Source organism: Salminus brasiliensis, chromosome 7, assembly GCF_030463535.1.
Source record: "Salminus brasiliensis chromosome 7, fSalBra1.hap2, whole genome shotgun sequence".
Classification (NCBI taxonomy): domain Eukaryota; kingdom Metazoa; phylum Chordata; class Actinopteri; order Characiformes; family Bryconidae; genus Salminus; species Salminus brasiliensis.
The window spans coordinates 29,770,894-29,787,701 of NC_132884.1; the positions used below are offsets into that span (position 1 = coordinate 29,770,894).

The window sequence follows — 16,808 nt, forward strand, 5'->3', positions numbered from 1 at the left end:
TGGGCCTGAGCGCATATGGAAAGAATTACTGCAGAACTCGGTCACACTGACGTTTCCAGACAACTCATACTGTGTGCAGTTTTCATTACTGTTTCCACAAGCCAGTGCATCAGCAATGTGATGTATTTCAATGTCCAAAAATGTATTATAAAAAAACAATATGCATTCCAACACCAAGCCTTCAGCTCTGCCAGCAGCTGATAGTCAGGAACAGAATGGTTCTCAAACTTGTTAAAAAGGTAATCAAGCACTTCACAAAGATCTACAAACATATAACATGATTTTTTATTACAAATAAATAAATGGCAACATGACTATTGTGGAAAAAATTTATAAAACACATCTCAGAATAATCAACATTTAGGGATATTCCCACACATTCTGAACATTTTCATGAGATTCAACTGTTACACACACACACACAGGCACAGGCACAGACACAGACACAGACACAGACACAGACACAGACACAGACACAGGCACACAACCCCTAGAATATACTTCACTTAATGTGGATCTGAAGGTGAACAGCTACAGGTTTAAATAAACTGTTAAAGATGGCTTAACTGCATGAATTCTATGTTTTAAGCTTTTATTTCAGCAACTGGCTTTCTATGCTGCTGACCCTCGCAGCATGGCAGATCATAGTGGGCTTCTGTTCAGTCAATTTCCCAGACAGAGCAGAAATACGACTCTCCAGCTGTAAAAAAACAAACAAAACAAACTTAATTTATTTGAATCAATCAGAGCTGTAACTACTGACAGCTAAAGGCAAAGGCAAAAAATACTGGTTGACTGGGCAATGTGCCCTATTCACCCACAACAGTGAAATACAGCTGCTTTTCACAGGGACAGATTTACGGTTCCAAAAGAATGTGCGTCAAACGTAAACCAGAAGGGTCTCATTTATTCTCATTCTGCTTATGTAAGTGCTGCACCTACAGAACCATTTCTCGCCTTCTAAAGAGTTCACCTGTTTTACTTTTACAACACTTCTATCTCATAGCCTTAAAGAAAACAAGTTCTTACAAAAGAATTCCAAAATTAAAATTTCACTCGACAATTAATTTTAATTATGAGATGGCAAGTTTGGGGATTTTTGCCCCTAGATTCTAGTTGTGTGAGATCATTGGGCCATCTTGTATGCACTGCTTTTTTGAGGTCTATGAAACATCAATAATGTTTAGGTTGGTGGACTGGCAAACCTTCAGCTTGCGCCTCTTTTAGTTCAGCGTAGATTTTGCGGAGTGCTTAGGATCATTATTCTGCTGTAGAAGCTTTTTTCATATTCACTTTTTTATTTTTAGAAATGCTGTGATGTTTTCAGAATTTGCAGGTATTTTGTTGAATTATTGAATTGTGTGCATCAATTAGTTTCCTTTTCAGAGTATTAGGCAGCTGCTTAGAGGAGCCCATGGTTGCGGATTGTGAGGACCCAATGTTTAAGTATTTATAAAGCTTTAACATTTGCATTACTGGGGCTGTCCTAGCAATGGCGAACAGGCCATAGCAATAACAAGCAAATTCAAGTTTGACACCTTGATAAATATTGTCTGAAAGCTTAATCTCTTGAAATGCCAAAGCTTTTTATTTGCATCGTCCCTTTTATTAATTGTACGAAAAAGAAACACTAAATTTGCTTATAATGTTTAAACTATATGCTTTTTGGAGATCAGTTTATATTCTATTTACTTCTTACTTTACTTTGTACTATTTCTAATTTACTCTGTTACTACAGTAATATAACTTTTAGAGGGTTACCCAAGCTTTTGCATGCCACAGTACACACATATGAATACTTATCCAGTAACTGTAGGATGATCTGAGAGTAAAAGGAAGCAAAGCATAAAGAGACACCTCATTTAATTCCTGAATTATGCTCTGCCTTTCCTCAGCATCTCCATCACTGCCTGTAGTCTTGAGCCAATTTCTCATCACCTTCTGAAGCTTACGCCACATCCTGTGCACAAAGACAGACAAGCAGACCTCTTTTACCCCAGTCTTTGATTTGTGAGTGGTTTTGAACTTTTGGAATCAGAACAAAGTGAATTTTCCAGCTGTGCGGAGGGACAGGCACACATACTGCAGCTGATTTCTGTCTTGCTGGTATCTCTGCAGGTCCAATCTGATATCAAGTAGTTCTTTGGTCAGAGTTTCAGATGGGTTGCAGGTTTCCAGCACATGCACACTCGCTTCTTCTTCATCATAATCCATAGAAAGTCTCCCACTCATACCTACAGGATAATTCAGAACAATACTTTTCATCACGGAGTCCACCATCCTTCAACTTTACTCCAAAGTTGGTACTCCGAAGTTGGTATCTTGGTATTATACATTAATTGTGTGTGTGTGTTTATTTACTTTGATTAGGTAGTTTATGGGGATTGAAATCATGTGGGGTGAGGAGCGCGGGATCTTGGTGCCTTGGACTTGTCTGCTTCATTAGGGAGATAGAATGGAGAAAAAAAGGAGAAAACCAGAGAGAAAAAGTGGAGAAGACAAACATTAGTAAAGAAATGTTCTGTCTTTTAGAGATTACTGCTTCTTTACATGAGAACAACAACATATTTTACTCCTAAAATTGCAAACCAAAAAAAACTGTTAACCAGAATCTGTGCAGTGTTCACCTTGATCTGTGTTTTTGATGTTGTAAATGAAGAAGGTGGTAGCAGTTCCCCCTGTTTCTCAGTGCTGGATGGCATGGTAGTATTTCCAGCAGAACAAGGCCTGTGGTCTGGGACTGGAGGTTTAACAGTCAGAACAGGAAGCTGGCATGGGACAGAAAGGAGAGGGACAGGAGGCTGTGGCTGGGTGGACGGTGCAGGTAATGATGAAGACATGGGATCAGTCTGACCCAAAGGAAGCCTCGGAACACTGGAGTAACAAAAGAACAGATGGTGAGATGTTTTATTTTCCAGAATTTGCTGGTGTTTAATTGAATCCAAATAGATAAAAAAACATGGGCAAAGGGTAAGTTGAAGGAATGTAAATAATTCCCTTCACATTACATTTTACATTCAATTCAACTAGTTAAACTGTAAAGTCTAGATGGAAGATGGAAACACATTTTTAAAATAAATTATATAGTTATGTGTGAATAAATTGGACACCCCATGCATTTATTCCTATATCTAAATGCTTAATGGGTATAAAACGAAAGAAATGTTTTTAAATTATTAAAATACATTTCCAAAGATCCAAAGAGCTATCTGAGGGCTTCAGAAAGGAAGTTTAGATGCATAGAAGTCTGGGAAGAAATCCAGACACCACTGTTCATTTACAAATCATTCAAAAATTAGTCAATTGCCAACATGGACAGATCAGGCTGTCGAAGTAAATTCAGACCAAGAATAGACTGGAACAAAATCTTTAAGCCTCCTGATCATGTTTTCACAGTGAATATATATATATATATATATATATATATATATATATATATATATATATAAAAAATAGAACATCAGTAAGAAGTTGCTCAACATAAAAAATTGCTTTGTAAACCCAAAAGTGTTTTTACAACAGCTTAACTGTAAACCTGGCTAACATTTGAAATGTTCAAAAAATCGGAAATGAACAAATTTAGTTTTATATGCATGAAACAAATATTCTGAATTAAACATCTGTGTTAATCTGAGATTAACTGGCTGGATGATTGTACCTGCTAGGCTGGTGGTGCTGAAGCAGTTCTTTAACTGGAGAGTGTAAAAGATCACCAGGCCTTCGTGGTTGCAGCCTAGAAGCTTGAACTTGCAACCTATAGGTTTAAATCAGAAGACCATCATCATGAGCATAGAACCAATAATGGCAAAAGTCACAGGTTCTCAACTACATACAGGATATGATGGAGATCACCATCAGAAAAACACCTAACCTAAACACATGAAATCACAGAAAAATATGAAGGCAAAATACTCTTTATTTACACCACTAAGGCTGTTTGTCTGGCAGGTACAGCTGTAGGAGTTCAGTAATCAAATAATTTTAACACTTTTATTAATAAACTAGTTCAATAAGTATCACAAATATTGTTTATTTTTTACTCACAGTTTGTTCATAATGCACTTTCCTGCCCTCTGCTCAGCTCTTTGGTAGTGGACCGGGTGGTTGAGGAGGGGGTGTGTGTGGTCATGGGTGTGTTCATGGGTATACTCTTCAGGCAGGCAGAAGGACACACTCTTTTTAGGAGGCTTATCGCCTTTATTTTCCAGCTCCCTGGCTCTAGAATGCTTACATAATGCCTGCTGCTTCCAACGTAAGGCACACCTCCTCACCACTGCCTGTAACTTCCGAGAACTCTATGCATACAAAATTCACATTTCACATTTAATTTCTTCATTCCACTTTAAAATGTATTGCAGCAATACGAACTTGATAGTGGTAGCAGCTGCAACATACAAAACACACATGCCCACCTGTTCGTGACTGTGCAGGGCCATGTTTGAGGAGAAAGAGTTCATGTGTGCTGTATATGTGAGGATGTGGGTGACACCCTCGCGCATCAGTTCATCTCTGTAGAACTGAGCTGCTACAGCTAGACGTTTCTGTTTCCTCTGGCGCTCAGCAACCCACTGTCTCCACTCACAGAGCACCTAAATTCCCAAACACACACACACAAACTATGTGTTTAATGCAGTCTGTATTATAATGCGGCATGGTTAGATGTAGTTGTTGTTGGTTAGTAGATGTTTATTAGTTCAGTAAAAACCGCCCACATTGGAATCAATACAAATAACTTGCACTCAAAAAGTAGTAATTTTGCATCACTGTGTTCATTAAAACAGCTCCAAAGCTCTTTTCATGTGGGTCTTGTATTATTCATGGTTATCATTCAACACCAGGTTTGGCAAATCAGTGCTTACTGATGTTAAATAAGGTGAGCTGGTGATGGAATTGAACACATCCATGTGCTGGCTGGGAGCATCAAGGAGAAGTCTAGAACCAAGCTTTATTTTTTCAAAGTTCACAAGATAAACTGCTTTCTTCAAAATGAGACATTCTTGTTATTTGTTTACTGTATTTTTGTTTACTTGTGGCAAAAACATTCTGTAGTACTCTGTAAAAAAACAACTGTAGTACTTTATATTATATCCTATGCATAATAAAGACCCATATTTTAAATAGCTATTATTTAGTGTTCTTTATTATCTTAGGACTTCGGGACTGTGCTTTTATTTACCAGAACATGTTTGGCTTTATGCAACAGCCATTATTAATTTTTACATGATTTTCCAGCCACTGTTTATCCTTAAGAATTAATTAGGCTCTGTTTTTTTTACTGTGCCTTTAAGATACATTTATACAATGTAAACATGATTGACTGCCCTGTATTGTGCCATGTAAAGTGATCCAGAGTAAAACACTAACATCAATGTGAATGGGTGAGGATAACTATTCTAGACTGAATAGGAAGATACACTATATGGAGAAAGGTTTTGGGACGCATGCTCATTCATTGTTTTTCCTGAAATCAAGGGTTAAAAAAATAGATTATCCTGCTTTTCTTGGAGTAACGCTCTCTGCTGTCCAGGGAAGGCTTTGTGCTAGATTTTGGAGTTCAGAATGTTGAATTATAATTACTCCACCCAACTCAACCCAAAAGTATTGGATGGAGCACCATAATTTCAGAGAACACAGTTCCATTACTCCACAGTTCAATGCTGGGGGGCTTTATACCTCTCTAGCCTACGCCTGACATTACTCATGGTGCCAATCAGTTCATGTTTATCTGCTCCAGAGAGTTTAATCTATTCTATTGGCAATACCTCTTTACAGGGACTAGACAAGCTGTGTATGTGCATTTGCACATCTGTGTCAGGGATGGGTGCAACTTAATATAGCTGAATGCATTGATTAGAAGGGGTGTCCACAAACATTTAGACAGATAGTGTAGATTTAGAAGTATATAATGCCATTGTTAAACAAAAACACGAACTGGGGAGTGATTGGTACATTTTAAAAAATATTTATTTATTTTTTATATACTACACTACACTGTTTTTTCAAATATGTTTTCAAATCACGGTCAGGGCCTTTAAAGTAGCTTGTGTAATGCAGCAAAAATATAATTTTACTATATATATTGAGACATCTTCATGATACAAGTGCCACACTATGAAAACTGAGAGTACAATGTTTTTTTATTTCTAATTTCACATACTGCACTGAACTAAAGTAAACAATGCAAGGAACTGCATATCAGCTCTATTACGAGTCAGACACTACCTTGGCCTGAAGGTTCAGAGACCAGTGCCAGAGGGCCATCACTGTCAGCTCTGCCTCTCTTCTCTTGCTCTGTAGCTGTGGGTATAAAAAACAAACAAACAAACAAACAAACAAATGACACCCACACGAGCATGCACACACACACACACAGACAGACAGACAGACAGACAGACAGACAGACAGACAGACACAGTCAAAACAAGAGCTAGACTTGACTCCAGTTCAACCAAAGCAAATAAAAAAGGATTGTCCAAAGCTGATCTCTTACTCACCTGTGCTTTCCAGCAGATGAAAAAGCGCTGACACACTTTCAGTCTGTTCAGCTCACTGCTCCTGTTCTTCATAACCTAATAGACATACATGTACATATTAAACACCAACAAACAGAGCAATCAAGAAACTAGTAAGAACCAGAATTGCAGTTCCAAGGGACTGATAGCCACCTGATAGTGTTTATGCTGGTAGTTACTGATGATCCAGGCTCTGAAGCTTTTTCTCAGCAGGACAGACTGGTGATGTTTACAGGCTTTCTCCAGAGACAGTCTTTCTTCTCTCACCTCAATCTGTCGCTGTCTCCACCTCCTAAGAACTGACAGCACCCGCACTGCCACAGAACACACGTACCCACAGTTCTAACACCAACACTGTTTCATGGTTTCAGAAAGCAAACTGAGAAGACCCAAGCACATTAACCTGAAGTTATTGCCAGTGAGATACAGTGAGATAAAATACTGTTATTTCTTACACATCAACGAAATAATCAGAGACATTCTGTGAAAATGTAATTTCTGAATTGTTAGTTGATACCCTTGAGTTAATTTGTGAAGTTATACTATATCATGATCAGAATTTTTTAGATTTTAATTTATTTTGCTTTTATTTATGTAAAGCACTGTTAACTGTGTGATATGTACTATATAATATTCTTTATATTTTTTCTATATTTTTTTAAAACTTTTTTTAGACATGAAAACAAACAGTTAGAAAGCAGATTCATCAATACAGAACTGAAATCAAATGAAAACACTTTTTTTACCCAAATGTGTTAGTGTAGCACAACTACCGCAACATCTACAGACAATGAAAGATTTAATTGAACACCAATACCTTTGTCCATGTGAAGTTGAGCTTCTCTCAGTGCCTCCCCCTGCTGGTGATGGTGCACCATTACATGTGTTGTCCTCTGACGCCATGCCGACAGCACCTGTGCACGAAACAAAATCACTTCAAATATGGTCCAACTTTTCACTTTCATTCAGTAACCCAAATATGTGATACAATATGATGAATGTGTTGCTTTCAACACACAAATCCAGGGATGCACAAACAAGTCGAGAGCACCTTTGACAATAGACAGTGTTGATAATGACACTTCGTTCTCCTCTCTTTCTCCCTTTCTTCTACTGCCAGACTCACATTCCTCCTCCATAAACGCAGCATCCTTCTGCAGTGCACAAATTCACAGGCAGGGGAATGTTTAACATAAAAACAATACATGCATCCATTCTGGTTAGTGTTGCAGTGGGTCAGAAGCCTACCTGGGATCACTGGCAGGGCACCACACACACAACCAATTACTCACACACACACAGGCAATTAAGCATGGCCAATTCACGTGTGTTTGTGGGAGGCAAGAGGAAACCTGGAGGAAACCCGCACAGACATAGGGAGGACACACCAAACTCCACACAGACAGTGGCCAGAGACAGAATCAAACCCAGAACCCCATGCCCCTGAAGCTGTGCCACACACGCACTACCTGTGGTGCCACCGTGCAGCCCGGCAAAGAACATGTGGACAATAATACCAATAAAAACTGGAAACAGCAGCAGTGCTGTCTTAGCTGAATACCTGGCCAGTTGCTGCTGATGTTGCTGGTAGCGGCTCTCCACGCACTGGTTGATCTGCTGGGTCTGCACATAATGTTGCTGTACGCATACACATATATAAACCAAACCATACACACACATAAAATGATAATTTAGCATTAATTCCCTTCATTTTGGAAGAAACAGCGAATAAGCAGGTGTCCCAATACATTTGTCCATATAGTGTATCTCTTGGTAGATGAATACTCCACCTTCCATGACTGTAGTGTGTGTTTGAGCAATCTTCTTTCATAGTGCTCATCAATCAGCGCCAATCGTCTGGTCTTCTGTCTTCTGTGTTCTACATACTAACACAAATCACAAAAAACATCCACAATCACCCACAAGATGTGCTGCAATTCTAAACAGCTGCAGCATTTTCAGTGAGTGTGACCAGTGAGTGTGTTGCACTGCAACAGTGGAGATGTAATAATGCTTCCAAGACAATATGCAACATTATGCAACGACTGGATACAGTTATCATTTTTATAACAAAAATAACTGTAAGAATATCTAACCACAAACCCAGTAGTGTGAATCAAATTGAATCATGGGCAGAGTATATCATTACACCGCCTTATCAGAATGTTACCCTGTGAAGCACAACCAGTACTCTGAATAGTACATGCAAGGCCTAGTCGATCATACCTCACGCCAGCAATTCAGAGCTCCTCGCATGCACCTCTGGCCATGATGAATCTCTGCCTGCTCAAACTGCTTCTGACTGAGAACACACACACACACACACACAGTTCATTTCAGGCATTCACACCCATTGCGTCACTACAATAAACTTACTGATGGCCATGATTTCAGTACCTGCTCTGTATAGCATTGACATTGTGCCTCCACTGATGCAGAGTCTTGTGCAGAATTGTGTGTGTGTAAAGTGATTGAGCTTGTGTTTGTTTCAGCCTGTCCTCTCTCTGCTGCAAAACCCGGCACAGCCACTTAGACCAGGCACGGGACACACACGCTTGCTCTGCATGCAACACAGCCTGAAAGAAACAAATAACTAAGTTAAATAATAAGTGAAAGTCTGAGGGAGTGTGTGTGTCTGTGCATGCATGCCTGTAAGTACATATTCTAAGAGAGATTCCTGATTGTTCAGCAACCAAACTACATAAACATCATCAACATTCCTAATAATTCTTATATCTTATGAATGACATCACATTCTAACTAGGTGAAATTTTACTTGACAATTCTGTCAATCTAATCTAACACAGTGTGTGTGTGTGTGTGTGTGTGTGTGTGTGTGTGAGAGAGAGAGAGAGAGAATGAGGAAGAGAGAGAAAAATAAAGACAGAGTAAGAGAGAGTAAGAGAGGCAGAGTAAGAGAGTAAAAGTGAGAGAGAGAGAGAGAGTAAGAAAGAGTAAAATAGAGACAGAGTAAGAGCAAGTAAAAGAGAGACAGTAAGAGAGAGTAAGAGAGAGAGAAAGAGAGCGTGAGAGAGAGAACGAGAGAGAGTAAAAGAGAGAGAGCAAAAGGGAAAGAGAGAGATGGAAAGACAGTAACAAAGAGAGCTTGAGAGAGATGGAATGAGAGAGTGAAGGAGATGAGATAGAGAAAGAGAGAGAGATAGAGATGGAAAGACAGAGAAAGACAAAGAGAGGGGAAGATCAAAAAAGAGAGAGAGGGAACGATAGAGAGAGGAAAGAAAAAATATTTTGTATGTGTCTCTGCATGTATTGATCCTTTACCGTCCTCTCCGCCAGTCTCTGGTCTCTGTGATCTATGCAACGTCCCCACCAGGTATAAAAAGTCCAGCTGTACACCTGCTGTCTACACAAACAACTAGAGCTCAGTGCATTGTGTAAACCCCACAAACTTTCTCTTTCAGCAATGGGCATGAAATACATTTACTCCCAGATGCTGGTGTAAAAGGCTTGTTGTGCTCATGACCGTGTGTATCTTGCAAACAACACGCTAGATGAGCAGTTACTACATAATAATAGGTACCTCCACATAGACATGCTCTTTTTAGGGCAGATCCACACACTCAAACACATCACTGTACTATAGGTTAGAGACTCACTGGTGAAACAGCTCAGCTGTCTCTTTCCTCTTCCTGTGCTCTGTTCTTTGTTCTGTAAACTCAATCCAGGAGGCCATACACTGAGGAAGAACACGTCTGGCAAAGCAAGAGTCAGCTTGCAGCTGCAGATCCTGTACACATATGCACATGAGCACACACACACACACACACAATCAACACAATAAAACAAGCAAAGGTTAATCATTTATGCTGATGCCAACCTTACTACTGAATGATACTAAATACTAAATCAAATTAATTACAGTGCAGCATGTACAGAATCATTGAGACATCTGAAATCCTGTAATGAGTGCAATGATGGGCTCTCTGTGCGAGTGCATGTGCGATTAAAGCTGAAATCTGATGACGTCAATCAGATGAGGTACCTTCATATGTTTGTGCTCTTTGCAGCGCTGCCTCCATTGCTGTAGATGAATCCTCAGCACTGAAACTCTAGAGATAAACAGTAACTTCTCAAAATTCAGGGAAGAGGTGGCAAATCCTGGTCCTGGAGATCTTTCTACTCTGGACATTTATGATCCAACACATGCCTCTTATATCCAGATGCTCCTGAGGGTCTTTATTAACTAGATCAAGCTTGTTAGATTAAGTGGGGAGTTAACCTCTGCAGGGTAAGGGGTCACCTGGACCAGGATTGGGCTCCTCCTCCAAGATGAAAGAAATCATGGATATTAACTAATAAAAGAAGATACACTGTATGTCCAAATATCTGTGGACACCACTTCTAATACAGTGTATATTCTCACAGATCTAAGATTCTAAGATCCTGAATTGAGCCTAATCATGAAATAGGTTTGTCTTTCAGTGGAATATTTTAATTTCCATTTTCAAGCAAATGAAAGGTCTGCCAAATTTAAATGGCAAAGTCATGCTACATTTAGAAACTGATGCTTTTCAGACACTGTGCGTTCACCACAGTTAGAATCATAATTTACATGTCTAAAAAATAATGAGACATTAACTTAACATGATGCTCATTTCAGCAAATACAACACCTAAAACATATAAAACACTTACATGTAAGGGCAGATATTTTAAGAAATATCATTGTTAAATATTGTTTATGGACCTGTGATAGTTCAGTGCTACAGTCATCTGGGGCAGAAAACTCTTCTCTTCAATCTTCTCCAATCGCTGCTGCCAAAACTTCCAATATTTCATCATCACCTAGAAGGACACCAAAGTCAACTAAGCAATGTACACCATGAACAACAGTAATAGCATTTTACTGTACATTATTGTATATTTAATTGCTGCTGTGACACTGTAAATTTCCCTACTGTGGGACTAATAAAGGATTAGCTTATCTTACAAGGAGGGGTGGGTGATATGGCAAAAAATATTATATCACAATATTTAAAGACAATTTTACGACACACATTTATTGCAATATTTTGACATGCAGACAAAATGCATCAGAAATGACATTTTATTAAACACAGTTGGGAAAAATACTAAAATAAATTAATGCAGTGATTTATTTTCAAACTGCACTTCATCTAAATAAACAGCACTAGTTACACTCTCTGTAATGAAATGCATAGTTGGTCAGGTCTTTATGCACTGACTCCTCAATAGTATTGCTTGTATCATAATAATAACAAATATCGCCACACTGCCCACCCTCATGTACAATGTGTCCATGTCTGTTACTTTTACCGTGTTCCGATGGTTCTGGACACTAATGTTCTTGTTGATTCGATGAGTTTTACAGTGAGTGACATTTAAGGTCAAGCCTTTAAATCCCACATGCTGGAAAACAAGAGAAATTATATAAGTTTGAATCAAGGCTTTATAGCTGGGGTCACCAATCTGTTCTGCAAAAGGGCATTACTTTATATAACCTTATATAACTAATCAGTGGTTTGAAAACCAAGACAAACTGTAGAATCTGGTGTATTCTGGGTTGACTAGAATAATTCAGTCATAATTGCTCTTTGCTGATCAAACTGCTGACACCTGAGCTACAAAAATGTTGCCAAAATGTTGCACACCTCAATAGCCATAATTACATACCAGCAGCCGAAGTTGCTGGTGTTGAATGGCAGTCTGTTCTTTGTCAGCCATCTCAGAGCACATCTGAACATCTATAGATTTCATCAGGAATGTATGGTGTACTGAGAAAGTACATACAATTTTCAATATACACATACACATTAAAAAAAATACTAATCCCATAACTCTTTGTGGCATGGATTCCATTAGGTGTTGGAAAACTTTTTGTGGTCCATGTTGACATGATTACATCTTGACATGATACAATTCCAGTAGATTTTTCAGGAATACATTCATGCTGTGAATTTCCTGTTCTGCCTTAACAAATGTGTTCTATTGGATTCGGTGACTGGAAAAAACACTAAGATCACTGAACTGGCATGTGTGGCATGTTAATGAAACCAGTTTGAGATGACATTTGCTTTATGACATGGTGCATTATCATTTTTGAAGTAACCAATAGAATATGGGTAAATTGTCCACATGCAGAAACAATTTAAGTACTTGATAAGGTGCCATTTAAATGATGATTGATTGGTATCAACAGGCCCCCAAAAACCTTCCCCACACCATTGCAACACCTCCACCAGCCTGGACTGTTAACACAAGGCAAATGGGTCAAATGGATTCATATTGCTGATACCAAATTCAGATCCTAACATCGGTGTGCCTAAATCGAGATTCATCAGACCAGACTATGTTTTTCAGTCTTCAACTGTCCAGTTTTCGTGAACCTGTGTCCTCTGTACCCTCAGTATTCTGTTTCTGGTTAACAGAAGCCCACCCACCTCGAGGTTTGATGTGTTGTGAATTCTGAAACGCTTTTTTGTGCTTATGACAACTTTACAGAGTGGTTTTCTGAGTTACGGTATCCTTTCTGTCAACTCTGACCACTCTGGCCATTCTCTATTGACCTCTTATCAACAAGGCTTCTGTTCACAGAATTGTTGCTCACTGCATGATTTCTTTGTTGCACCATTCTAAGGAAACTATAGAGACAGTTGTGCAGAAAATCACAGAATATCTAGACATAGTCAAACCAGCCTGTCTGACACAAACAATCTTAAAGCCAACAATAAACAAATAAACAACCAATAAACAAAACAAAAACAGTAAACAATAACCAATTTTAAATCACTCTTAAAGCCAAAACATTTGTTTGTAAAAAGCTGTAAGATCAGCTACTTGTGTAGTGTGCAGATTCTCTATAACTAAATGTATGCAAGGATACAGACTCTCCAGCGAGTAAAAGCCCAGCGCTGAGTGACACGCTGTGCTAGACTGTCTGCAATCTGTCCCTGGTCTCTCTCAGCCTGTCTGCACATCAAAGCCCTGCGCCACACATCCCAGTGCCTCCTGATCACAGAGTGACACCACACATTTCCAGAAACAGCTGCAACACAAGAAAAAATTACAAATGTTTATATGGCAAGACCTCCTGGCAACTATTGTGCATTTATATGGTTCCCATCAACCCATGAAGTTGGAAAACTGTTTATCAGCTCATCCTGCTTTTGTTGGAGTAAGTCTCTACTATCTGGGGAGCATTCTGGAGCATTGCTGTGAGGATTTGATTGCATTTAGTGACAAGAGCATTAGTAAGGTCAGGATGTTGGATGATCACCACCCCACCTCATCCCCAACTTATCCCAAAAATACTGGATGAAGAACCATCATTCCAGAGAACAAAGTTCCACTGCTCCACAGTTCAATGTTACCTAATGCCTGACATTCAGAATGGTGCCAATAAATTCATGTTTATCTGCTCCAGTGAGTCTTTACTTTGGCAATACTTCTCTACAAGGAATTCAATTCATTATAATTGTATGTCCAAATGGGACACCCCATGCATCTACAGTCTGGTGCAAACATCATCTGTAAAGCTCTTTCTCTGGGTGATAAACAATTGTTTGTAAAAATAAATAAATAAAACACCAAACAAACCTTAACATTAGAATAAATGCAAATAAAGTAAAGGTGAACTGCAATCTGACCTGCATTCTGTATTCTTCTAATCAATATATCAATAACTTTACTGATACGCAGTCCCGCCTACTGACTTTTGGATTTACATTTGTTTATATTTATTCTAATGGTAATACTCACAAATTGGGTATGAAAAAAACTGGAGCATTTACAAATGCTCATAAACAGCTTCTCTGAAAACAATATTACATAATTAAATGCAAAAGTTGAGTAATATCATAAGATTGAAGTAGATCTTAAAAATATAAAACTTTTTAGGTTAAGAAGAAGATACATTATATTACCACAAAATACGCTAAGGCTTATATAGGCAATCCATATCACATTTGGAATGAGCATTTGATCATTTTAAGGCACTGTGCATTTGTTAATGTGAATATACCAATGCAATTCAGACATCAGATAAAACACTCTTTGATTTCAGTAGAGGATGCTAATGCACCTAATAAAAACTTTGCTCTCAAGTCTTCTCTGAGCACTCAAAGCTAATTAGAGTTTATGAGTTGTATTAATAATTTTATATAAGCCTCAAACAAAAGAAAAATCTGTTACCTTTTGTCTGATATTTTTCTCGTTTGTGTTGAGTGTGTGTGATCCAGCCTTTTAAAACACATTTCTGGAGTCTTTGGGTGTAATGAAAATGAGCTCTAGCATCATTTTCTCTCAGTCTACATGCCTGAGTGTTCCTCCTCTTCCATTGCAGCCACGCCTGTAAAAACATACATATACATGAAATTCCATGAATTCTGTAATAAAATGCTGCACAAACATGGCATAAACTGGGGCAGTGGTGGCTCAGCGGTTAGAGCGCCGGGATATCGATAACAGGGTTGTGGGTTCGATTCCCGGGCTCGGCAAGCTGCCACTGTTGGGCCCTTGAGCAAGGCCCTTTACCCTCTCTGCTCCCCGGGCGCTGGAGTTGGCTGCCCACCGCTCTGGGTGTGTGTGTGTACTCACTGCCCCTAACACGTGTGTGTGTGTGAGTGTGTTCACTACCAGATGGGTTAAATGCGGAGGACACATTTCGCTGTACAGTCCACACTGTACAGTGACGAATACGTGCACCTTTATCCTTTACCTTTATATCCCTGCTGTCCAATGAAAAACATGCATCTCCATTTCTCTTTTAAACTGGAGGCATATATTGCTCCATGTCTGGTTAAAAAGTTCTTCGCATTTGTGAAAATGATGTTTTTTAAATGGTTCTATATTGAATATCTAAAAATGTTTTGTTGTACAGGTTTCTCTATTGTTACAAGTCATTTTGTTTAGAGTGTAAGAGAACATTTTTAGAACAATTTTACTCTTTCTTTGCAGTCTCACACACACTTACTCTGCTCTGTAAATTGGTAGCCCAGTGCTGCAGGGCTAGGTCCTCTTGGTGATGTTGTGCATAGCGGTGTTGTAAAGCCATCTGCCACACAGTCCACACCCACCTAGCACAGAACACACAAAGAAAGACCTCTGCATTACTCAGACTAATTTATGTTCAATTTTAGCTGTGTTTACATTAACAGGTTAAAGTGTTTTTTCTGTTTACTATTACAATGTGGTCTATTACATTAGTGCCTTATGTTGACCTGTGAGTCAAACATACACTATAAGGACAGAAGTACTGGGACACTCTGCTCATTCAATGTTTCATTTGAAACCATTTGTTTTTTGTTAAAGTAACTGTCTCAACTGTCCTGAGAAGGCTTTCTACTAGATTTTGGAGCACTGCTGTGAGGATTTGCATTTAACAACAAGAGCTTTGAGGTCAGGATGTTGGATTATCACTACCCTACCTTATCCCTAAAAGTACTGGATGAAGCACCAACCTTGAGGAAAACACAGTTTTACTGCTCCACAACTCACTGATGGAGGGCTTTATACCTGTCCAGGCCACACCTAGCATTAGGCATGGTGCCAACAGGTTCATGTTTATCTGCTGCAGAGAGTCCTATTCTATTGGCTATAATTCTGTACACCAATGGGTGCAATTTGAAGTATTTGAATGTATTAATCGAACTGGGTGTCCACAAACATATAATGTAGAACACTACTGATGTGAAAATGCGTGTGTGGGTCTTTCAAAATAGAGGTCAGTTCTCACTAAAGACAAATACTGGTCACAACACAAATGTAAACTGTCAGAGCAGAAAGACTGGACTTCAGGGGAAAAAAGCAGAATTGAGCAATAAAGCATGTAATGTGCACTTAGACATTAGGAAATATGTGAAGCTCACCTAGAAGTAATAAGTCTCTGGTGCTTCATGGCTGTTTCATGCATCCTGCACTTTAACCGTTGCATCTCCACATACAGCTCCCATCCGTCCCACACAACGCGCAACCTACGCCGCTCCACTGAAACACACCACAAGACTACACTGTATACAAAGAAACAAAACACTATAGCAATGGGGTGCTGTATTCAGTAATGCCCTGTTGAATTCAAATACTCTTAAGTCCCTATTCAGTCAGTTTTACTAAAATCTTACTCAAATGTGAAATTAATTTTAGGTAAATTAAAAAAAAAACATGCTGAATTAGTTTGGAAGGAAAGGAAATGTGTACTTATTTTCCATACTAAAGATAGTGGCGAGCTGGAGCCTCCGTTTCTGTTCTTTCCGAGCTGATATATATTCACGCCAGGCTTGATATACTTTACTGTACTGGACATACCTGCAAAGTGTAG

The 16,808-nt window shown here is 38.9% G+C and overlaps 1 protein-coding gene across 3 annotated transcripts in view; it reads right to left on the reverse strand.

Annotated features, from left to right (window-relative positions):
- Positions 1 to 263: 263 nt before the first annotated feature.
- Positions 264 to 16,808, reverse strand: part of sfi1 (SFI1 centrin binding protein) — a 28,021-nt gene continuing 11,476 nt past the window's right edge. For 2 of the 3 annotated variants that reach the window (XM_072684535.1, XM_072684532.1), the window contains exons 5-32: positions 16,701 to 16,795; positions 16,360 to 16,477; positions 15,465 to 15,567; positions 14,684 to 14,840; positions 13,377 to 13,538; positions 12,167 to 12,237; positions 11,810 to 11,902; positions 11,220 to 11,317; positions 10,516 to 10,582; positions 10,130 to 10,260; positions 9,795 to 9,876; positions 8,910 to 9,088; positions 8,739 to 8,814; positions 8,303 to 8,398; positions 8,074 to 8,150; positions 7,564 to 7,666; positions 7,330 to 7,426; positions 6,666 to 6,826; positions 6,495 to 6,569; positions 6,223 to 6,297; positions 4,413 to 4,589; positions 4,045 to 4,295; positions 3,659 to 3,754; positions 2,628 to 2,874; positions 2,362 to 2,437; positions 2,084 to 2,234; positions 1,858 to 1,960; positions 264 to 700 (exon numbers count right to left, since the gene is read on the reverse strand). In XM_072684535.1, the coding sequence (XP_072540636.1) occupies positions 593 to 700; positions 1,858 to 1,960; positions 2,084 to 2,234; positions 2,362 to 2,437; positions 2,628 to 2,874; positions 3,659 to 3,754; positions 4,045 to 4,295; positions 4,413 to 4,589; positions 6,223 to 6,297; positions 6,495 to 6,569; positions 6,666 to 6,826; positions 7,330 to 7,426; positions 7,564 to 7,666; positions 8,074 to 8,150; positions 8,303 to 8,398; positions 8,739 to 8,814; positions 8,910 to 9,088; positions 9,795 to 9,876; positions 10,130 to 10,260; positions 10,516 to 10,582; positions 11,220 to 11,317; positions 11,810 to 11,902; positions 12,167 to 12,237; positions 13,377 to 13,538; positions 14,684 to 14,840; positions 15,465 to 15,567; positions 16,360 to 16,477; positions 16,701 to 16,795 (3,325 nt within the window). In that variant the 3' untranslated portion in view covers positions 264 to 592. The remainder of the gene's footprint in view (positions 701 to 1,857; positions 1,961 to 2,083; positions 2,235 to 2,361; positions 2,438 to 2,627; positions 2,875 to 3,658; positions 3,755 to 4,044; positions 4,296 to 4,412; positions 4,590 to 6,222; positions 6,298 to 6,494; positions 6,570 to 6,665; positions 6,827 to 7,329; positions 7,427 to 7,563; positions 7,667 to 8,073; positions 8,151 to 8,302; positions 8,399 to 8,738; positions 8,815 to 8,909; positions 9,089 to 9,794; positions 9,877 to 10,129; positions 10,261 to 10,515; positions 10,583 to 11,219; positions 11,318 to 11,809; positions 11,903 to 12,166; positions 12,238 to 13,376; positions 13,539 to 14,683; positions 14,841 to 15,464; positions 15,568 to 16,359; positions 16,478 to 16,700; positions 16,796 to 16,808) is intronic. The other variant, XM_072684534.1, reaches the window with a different exon arrangement.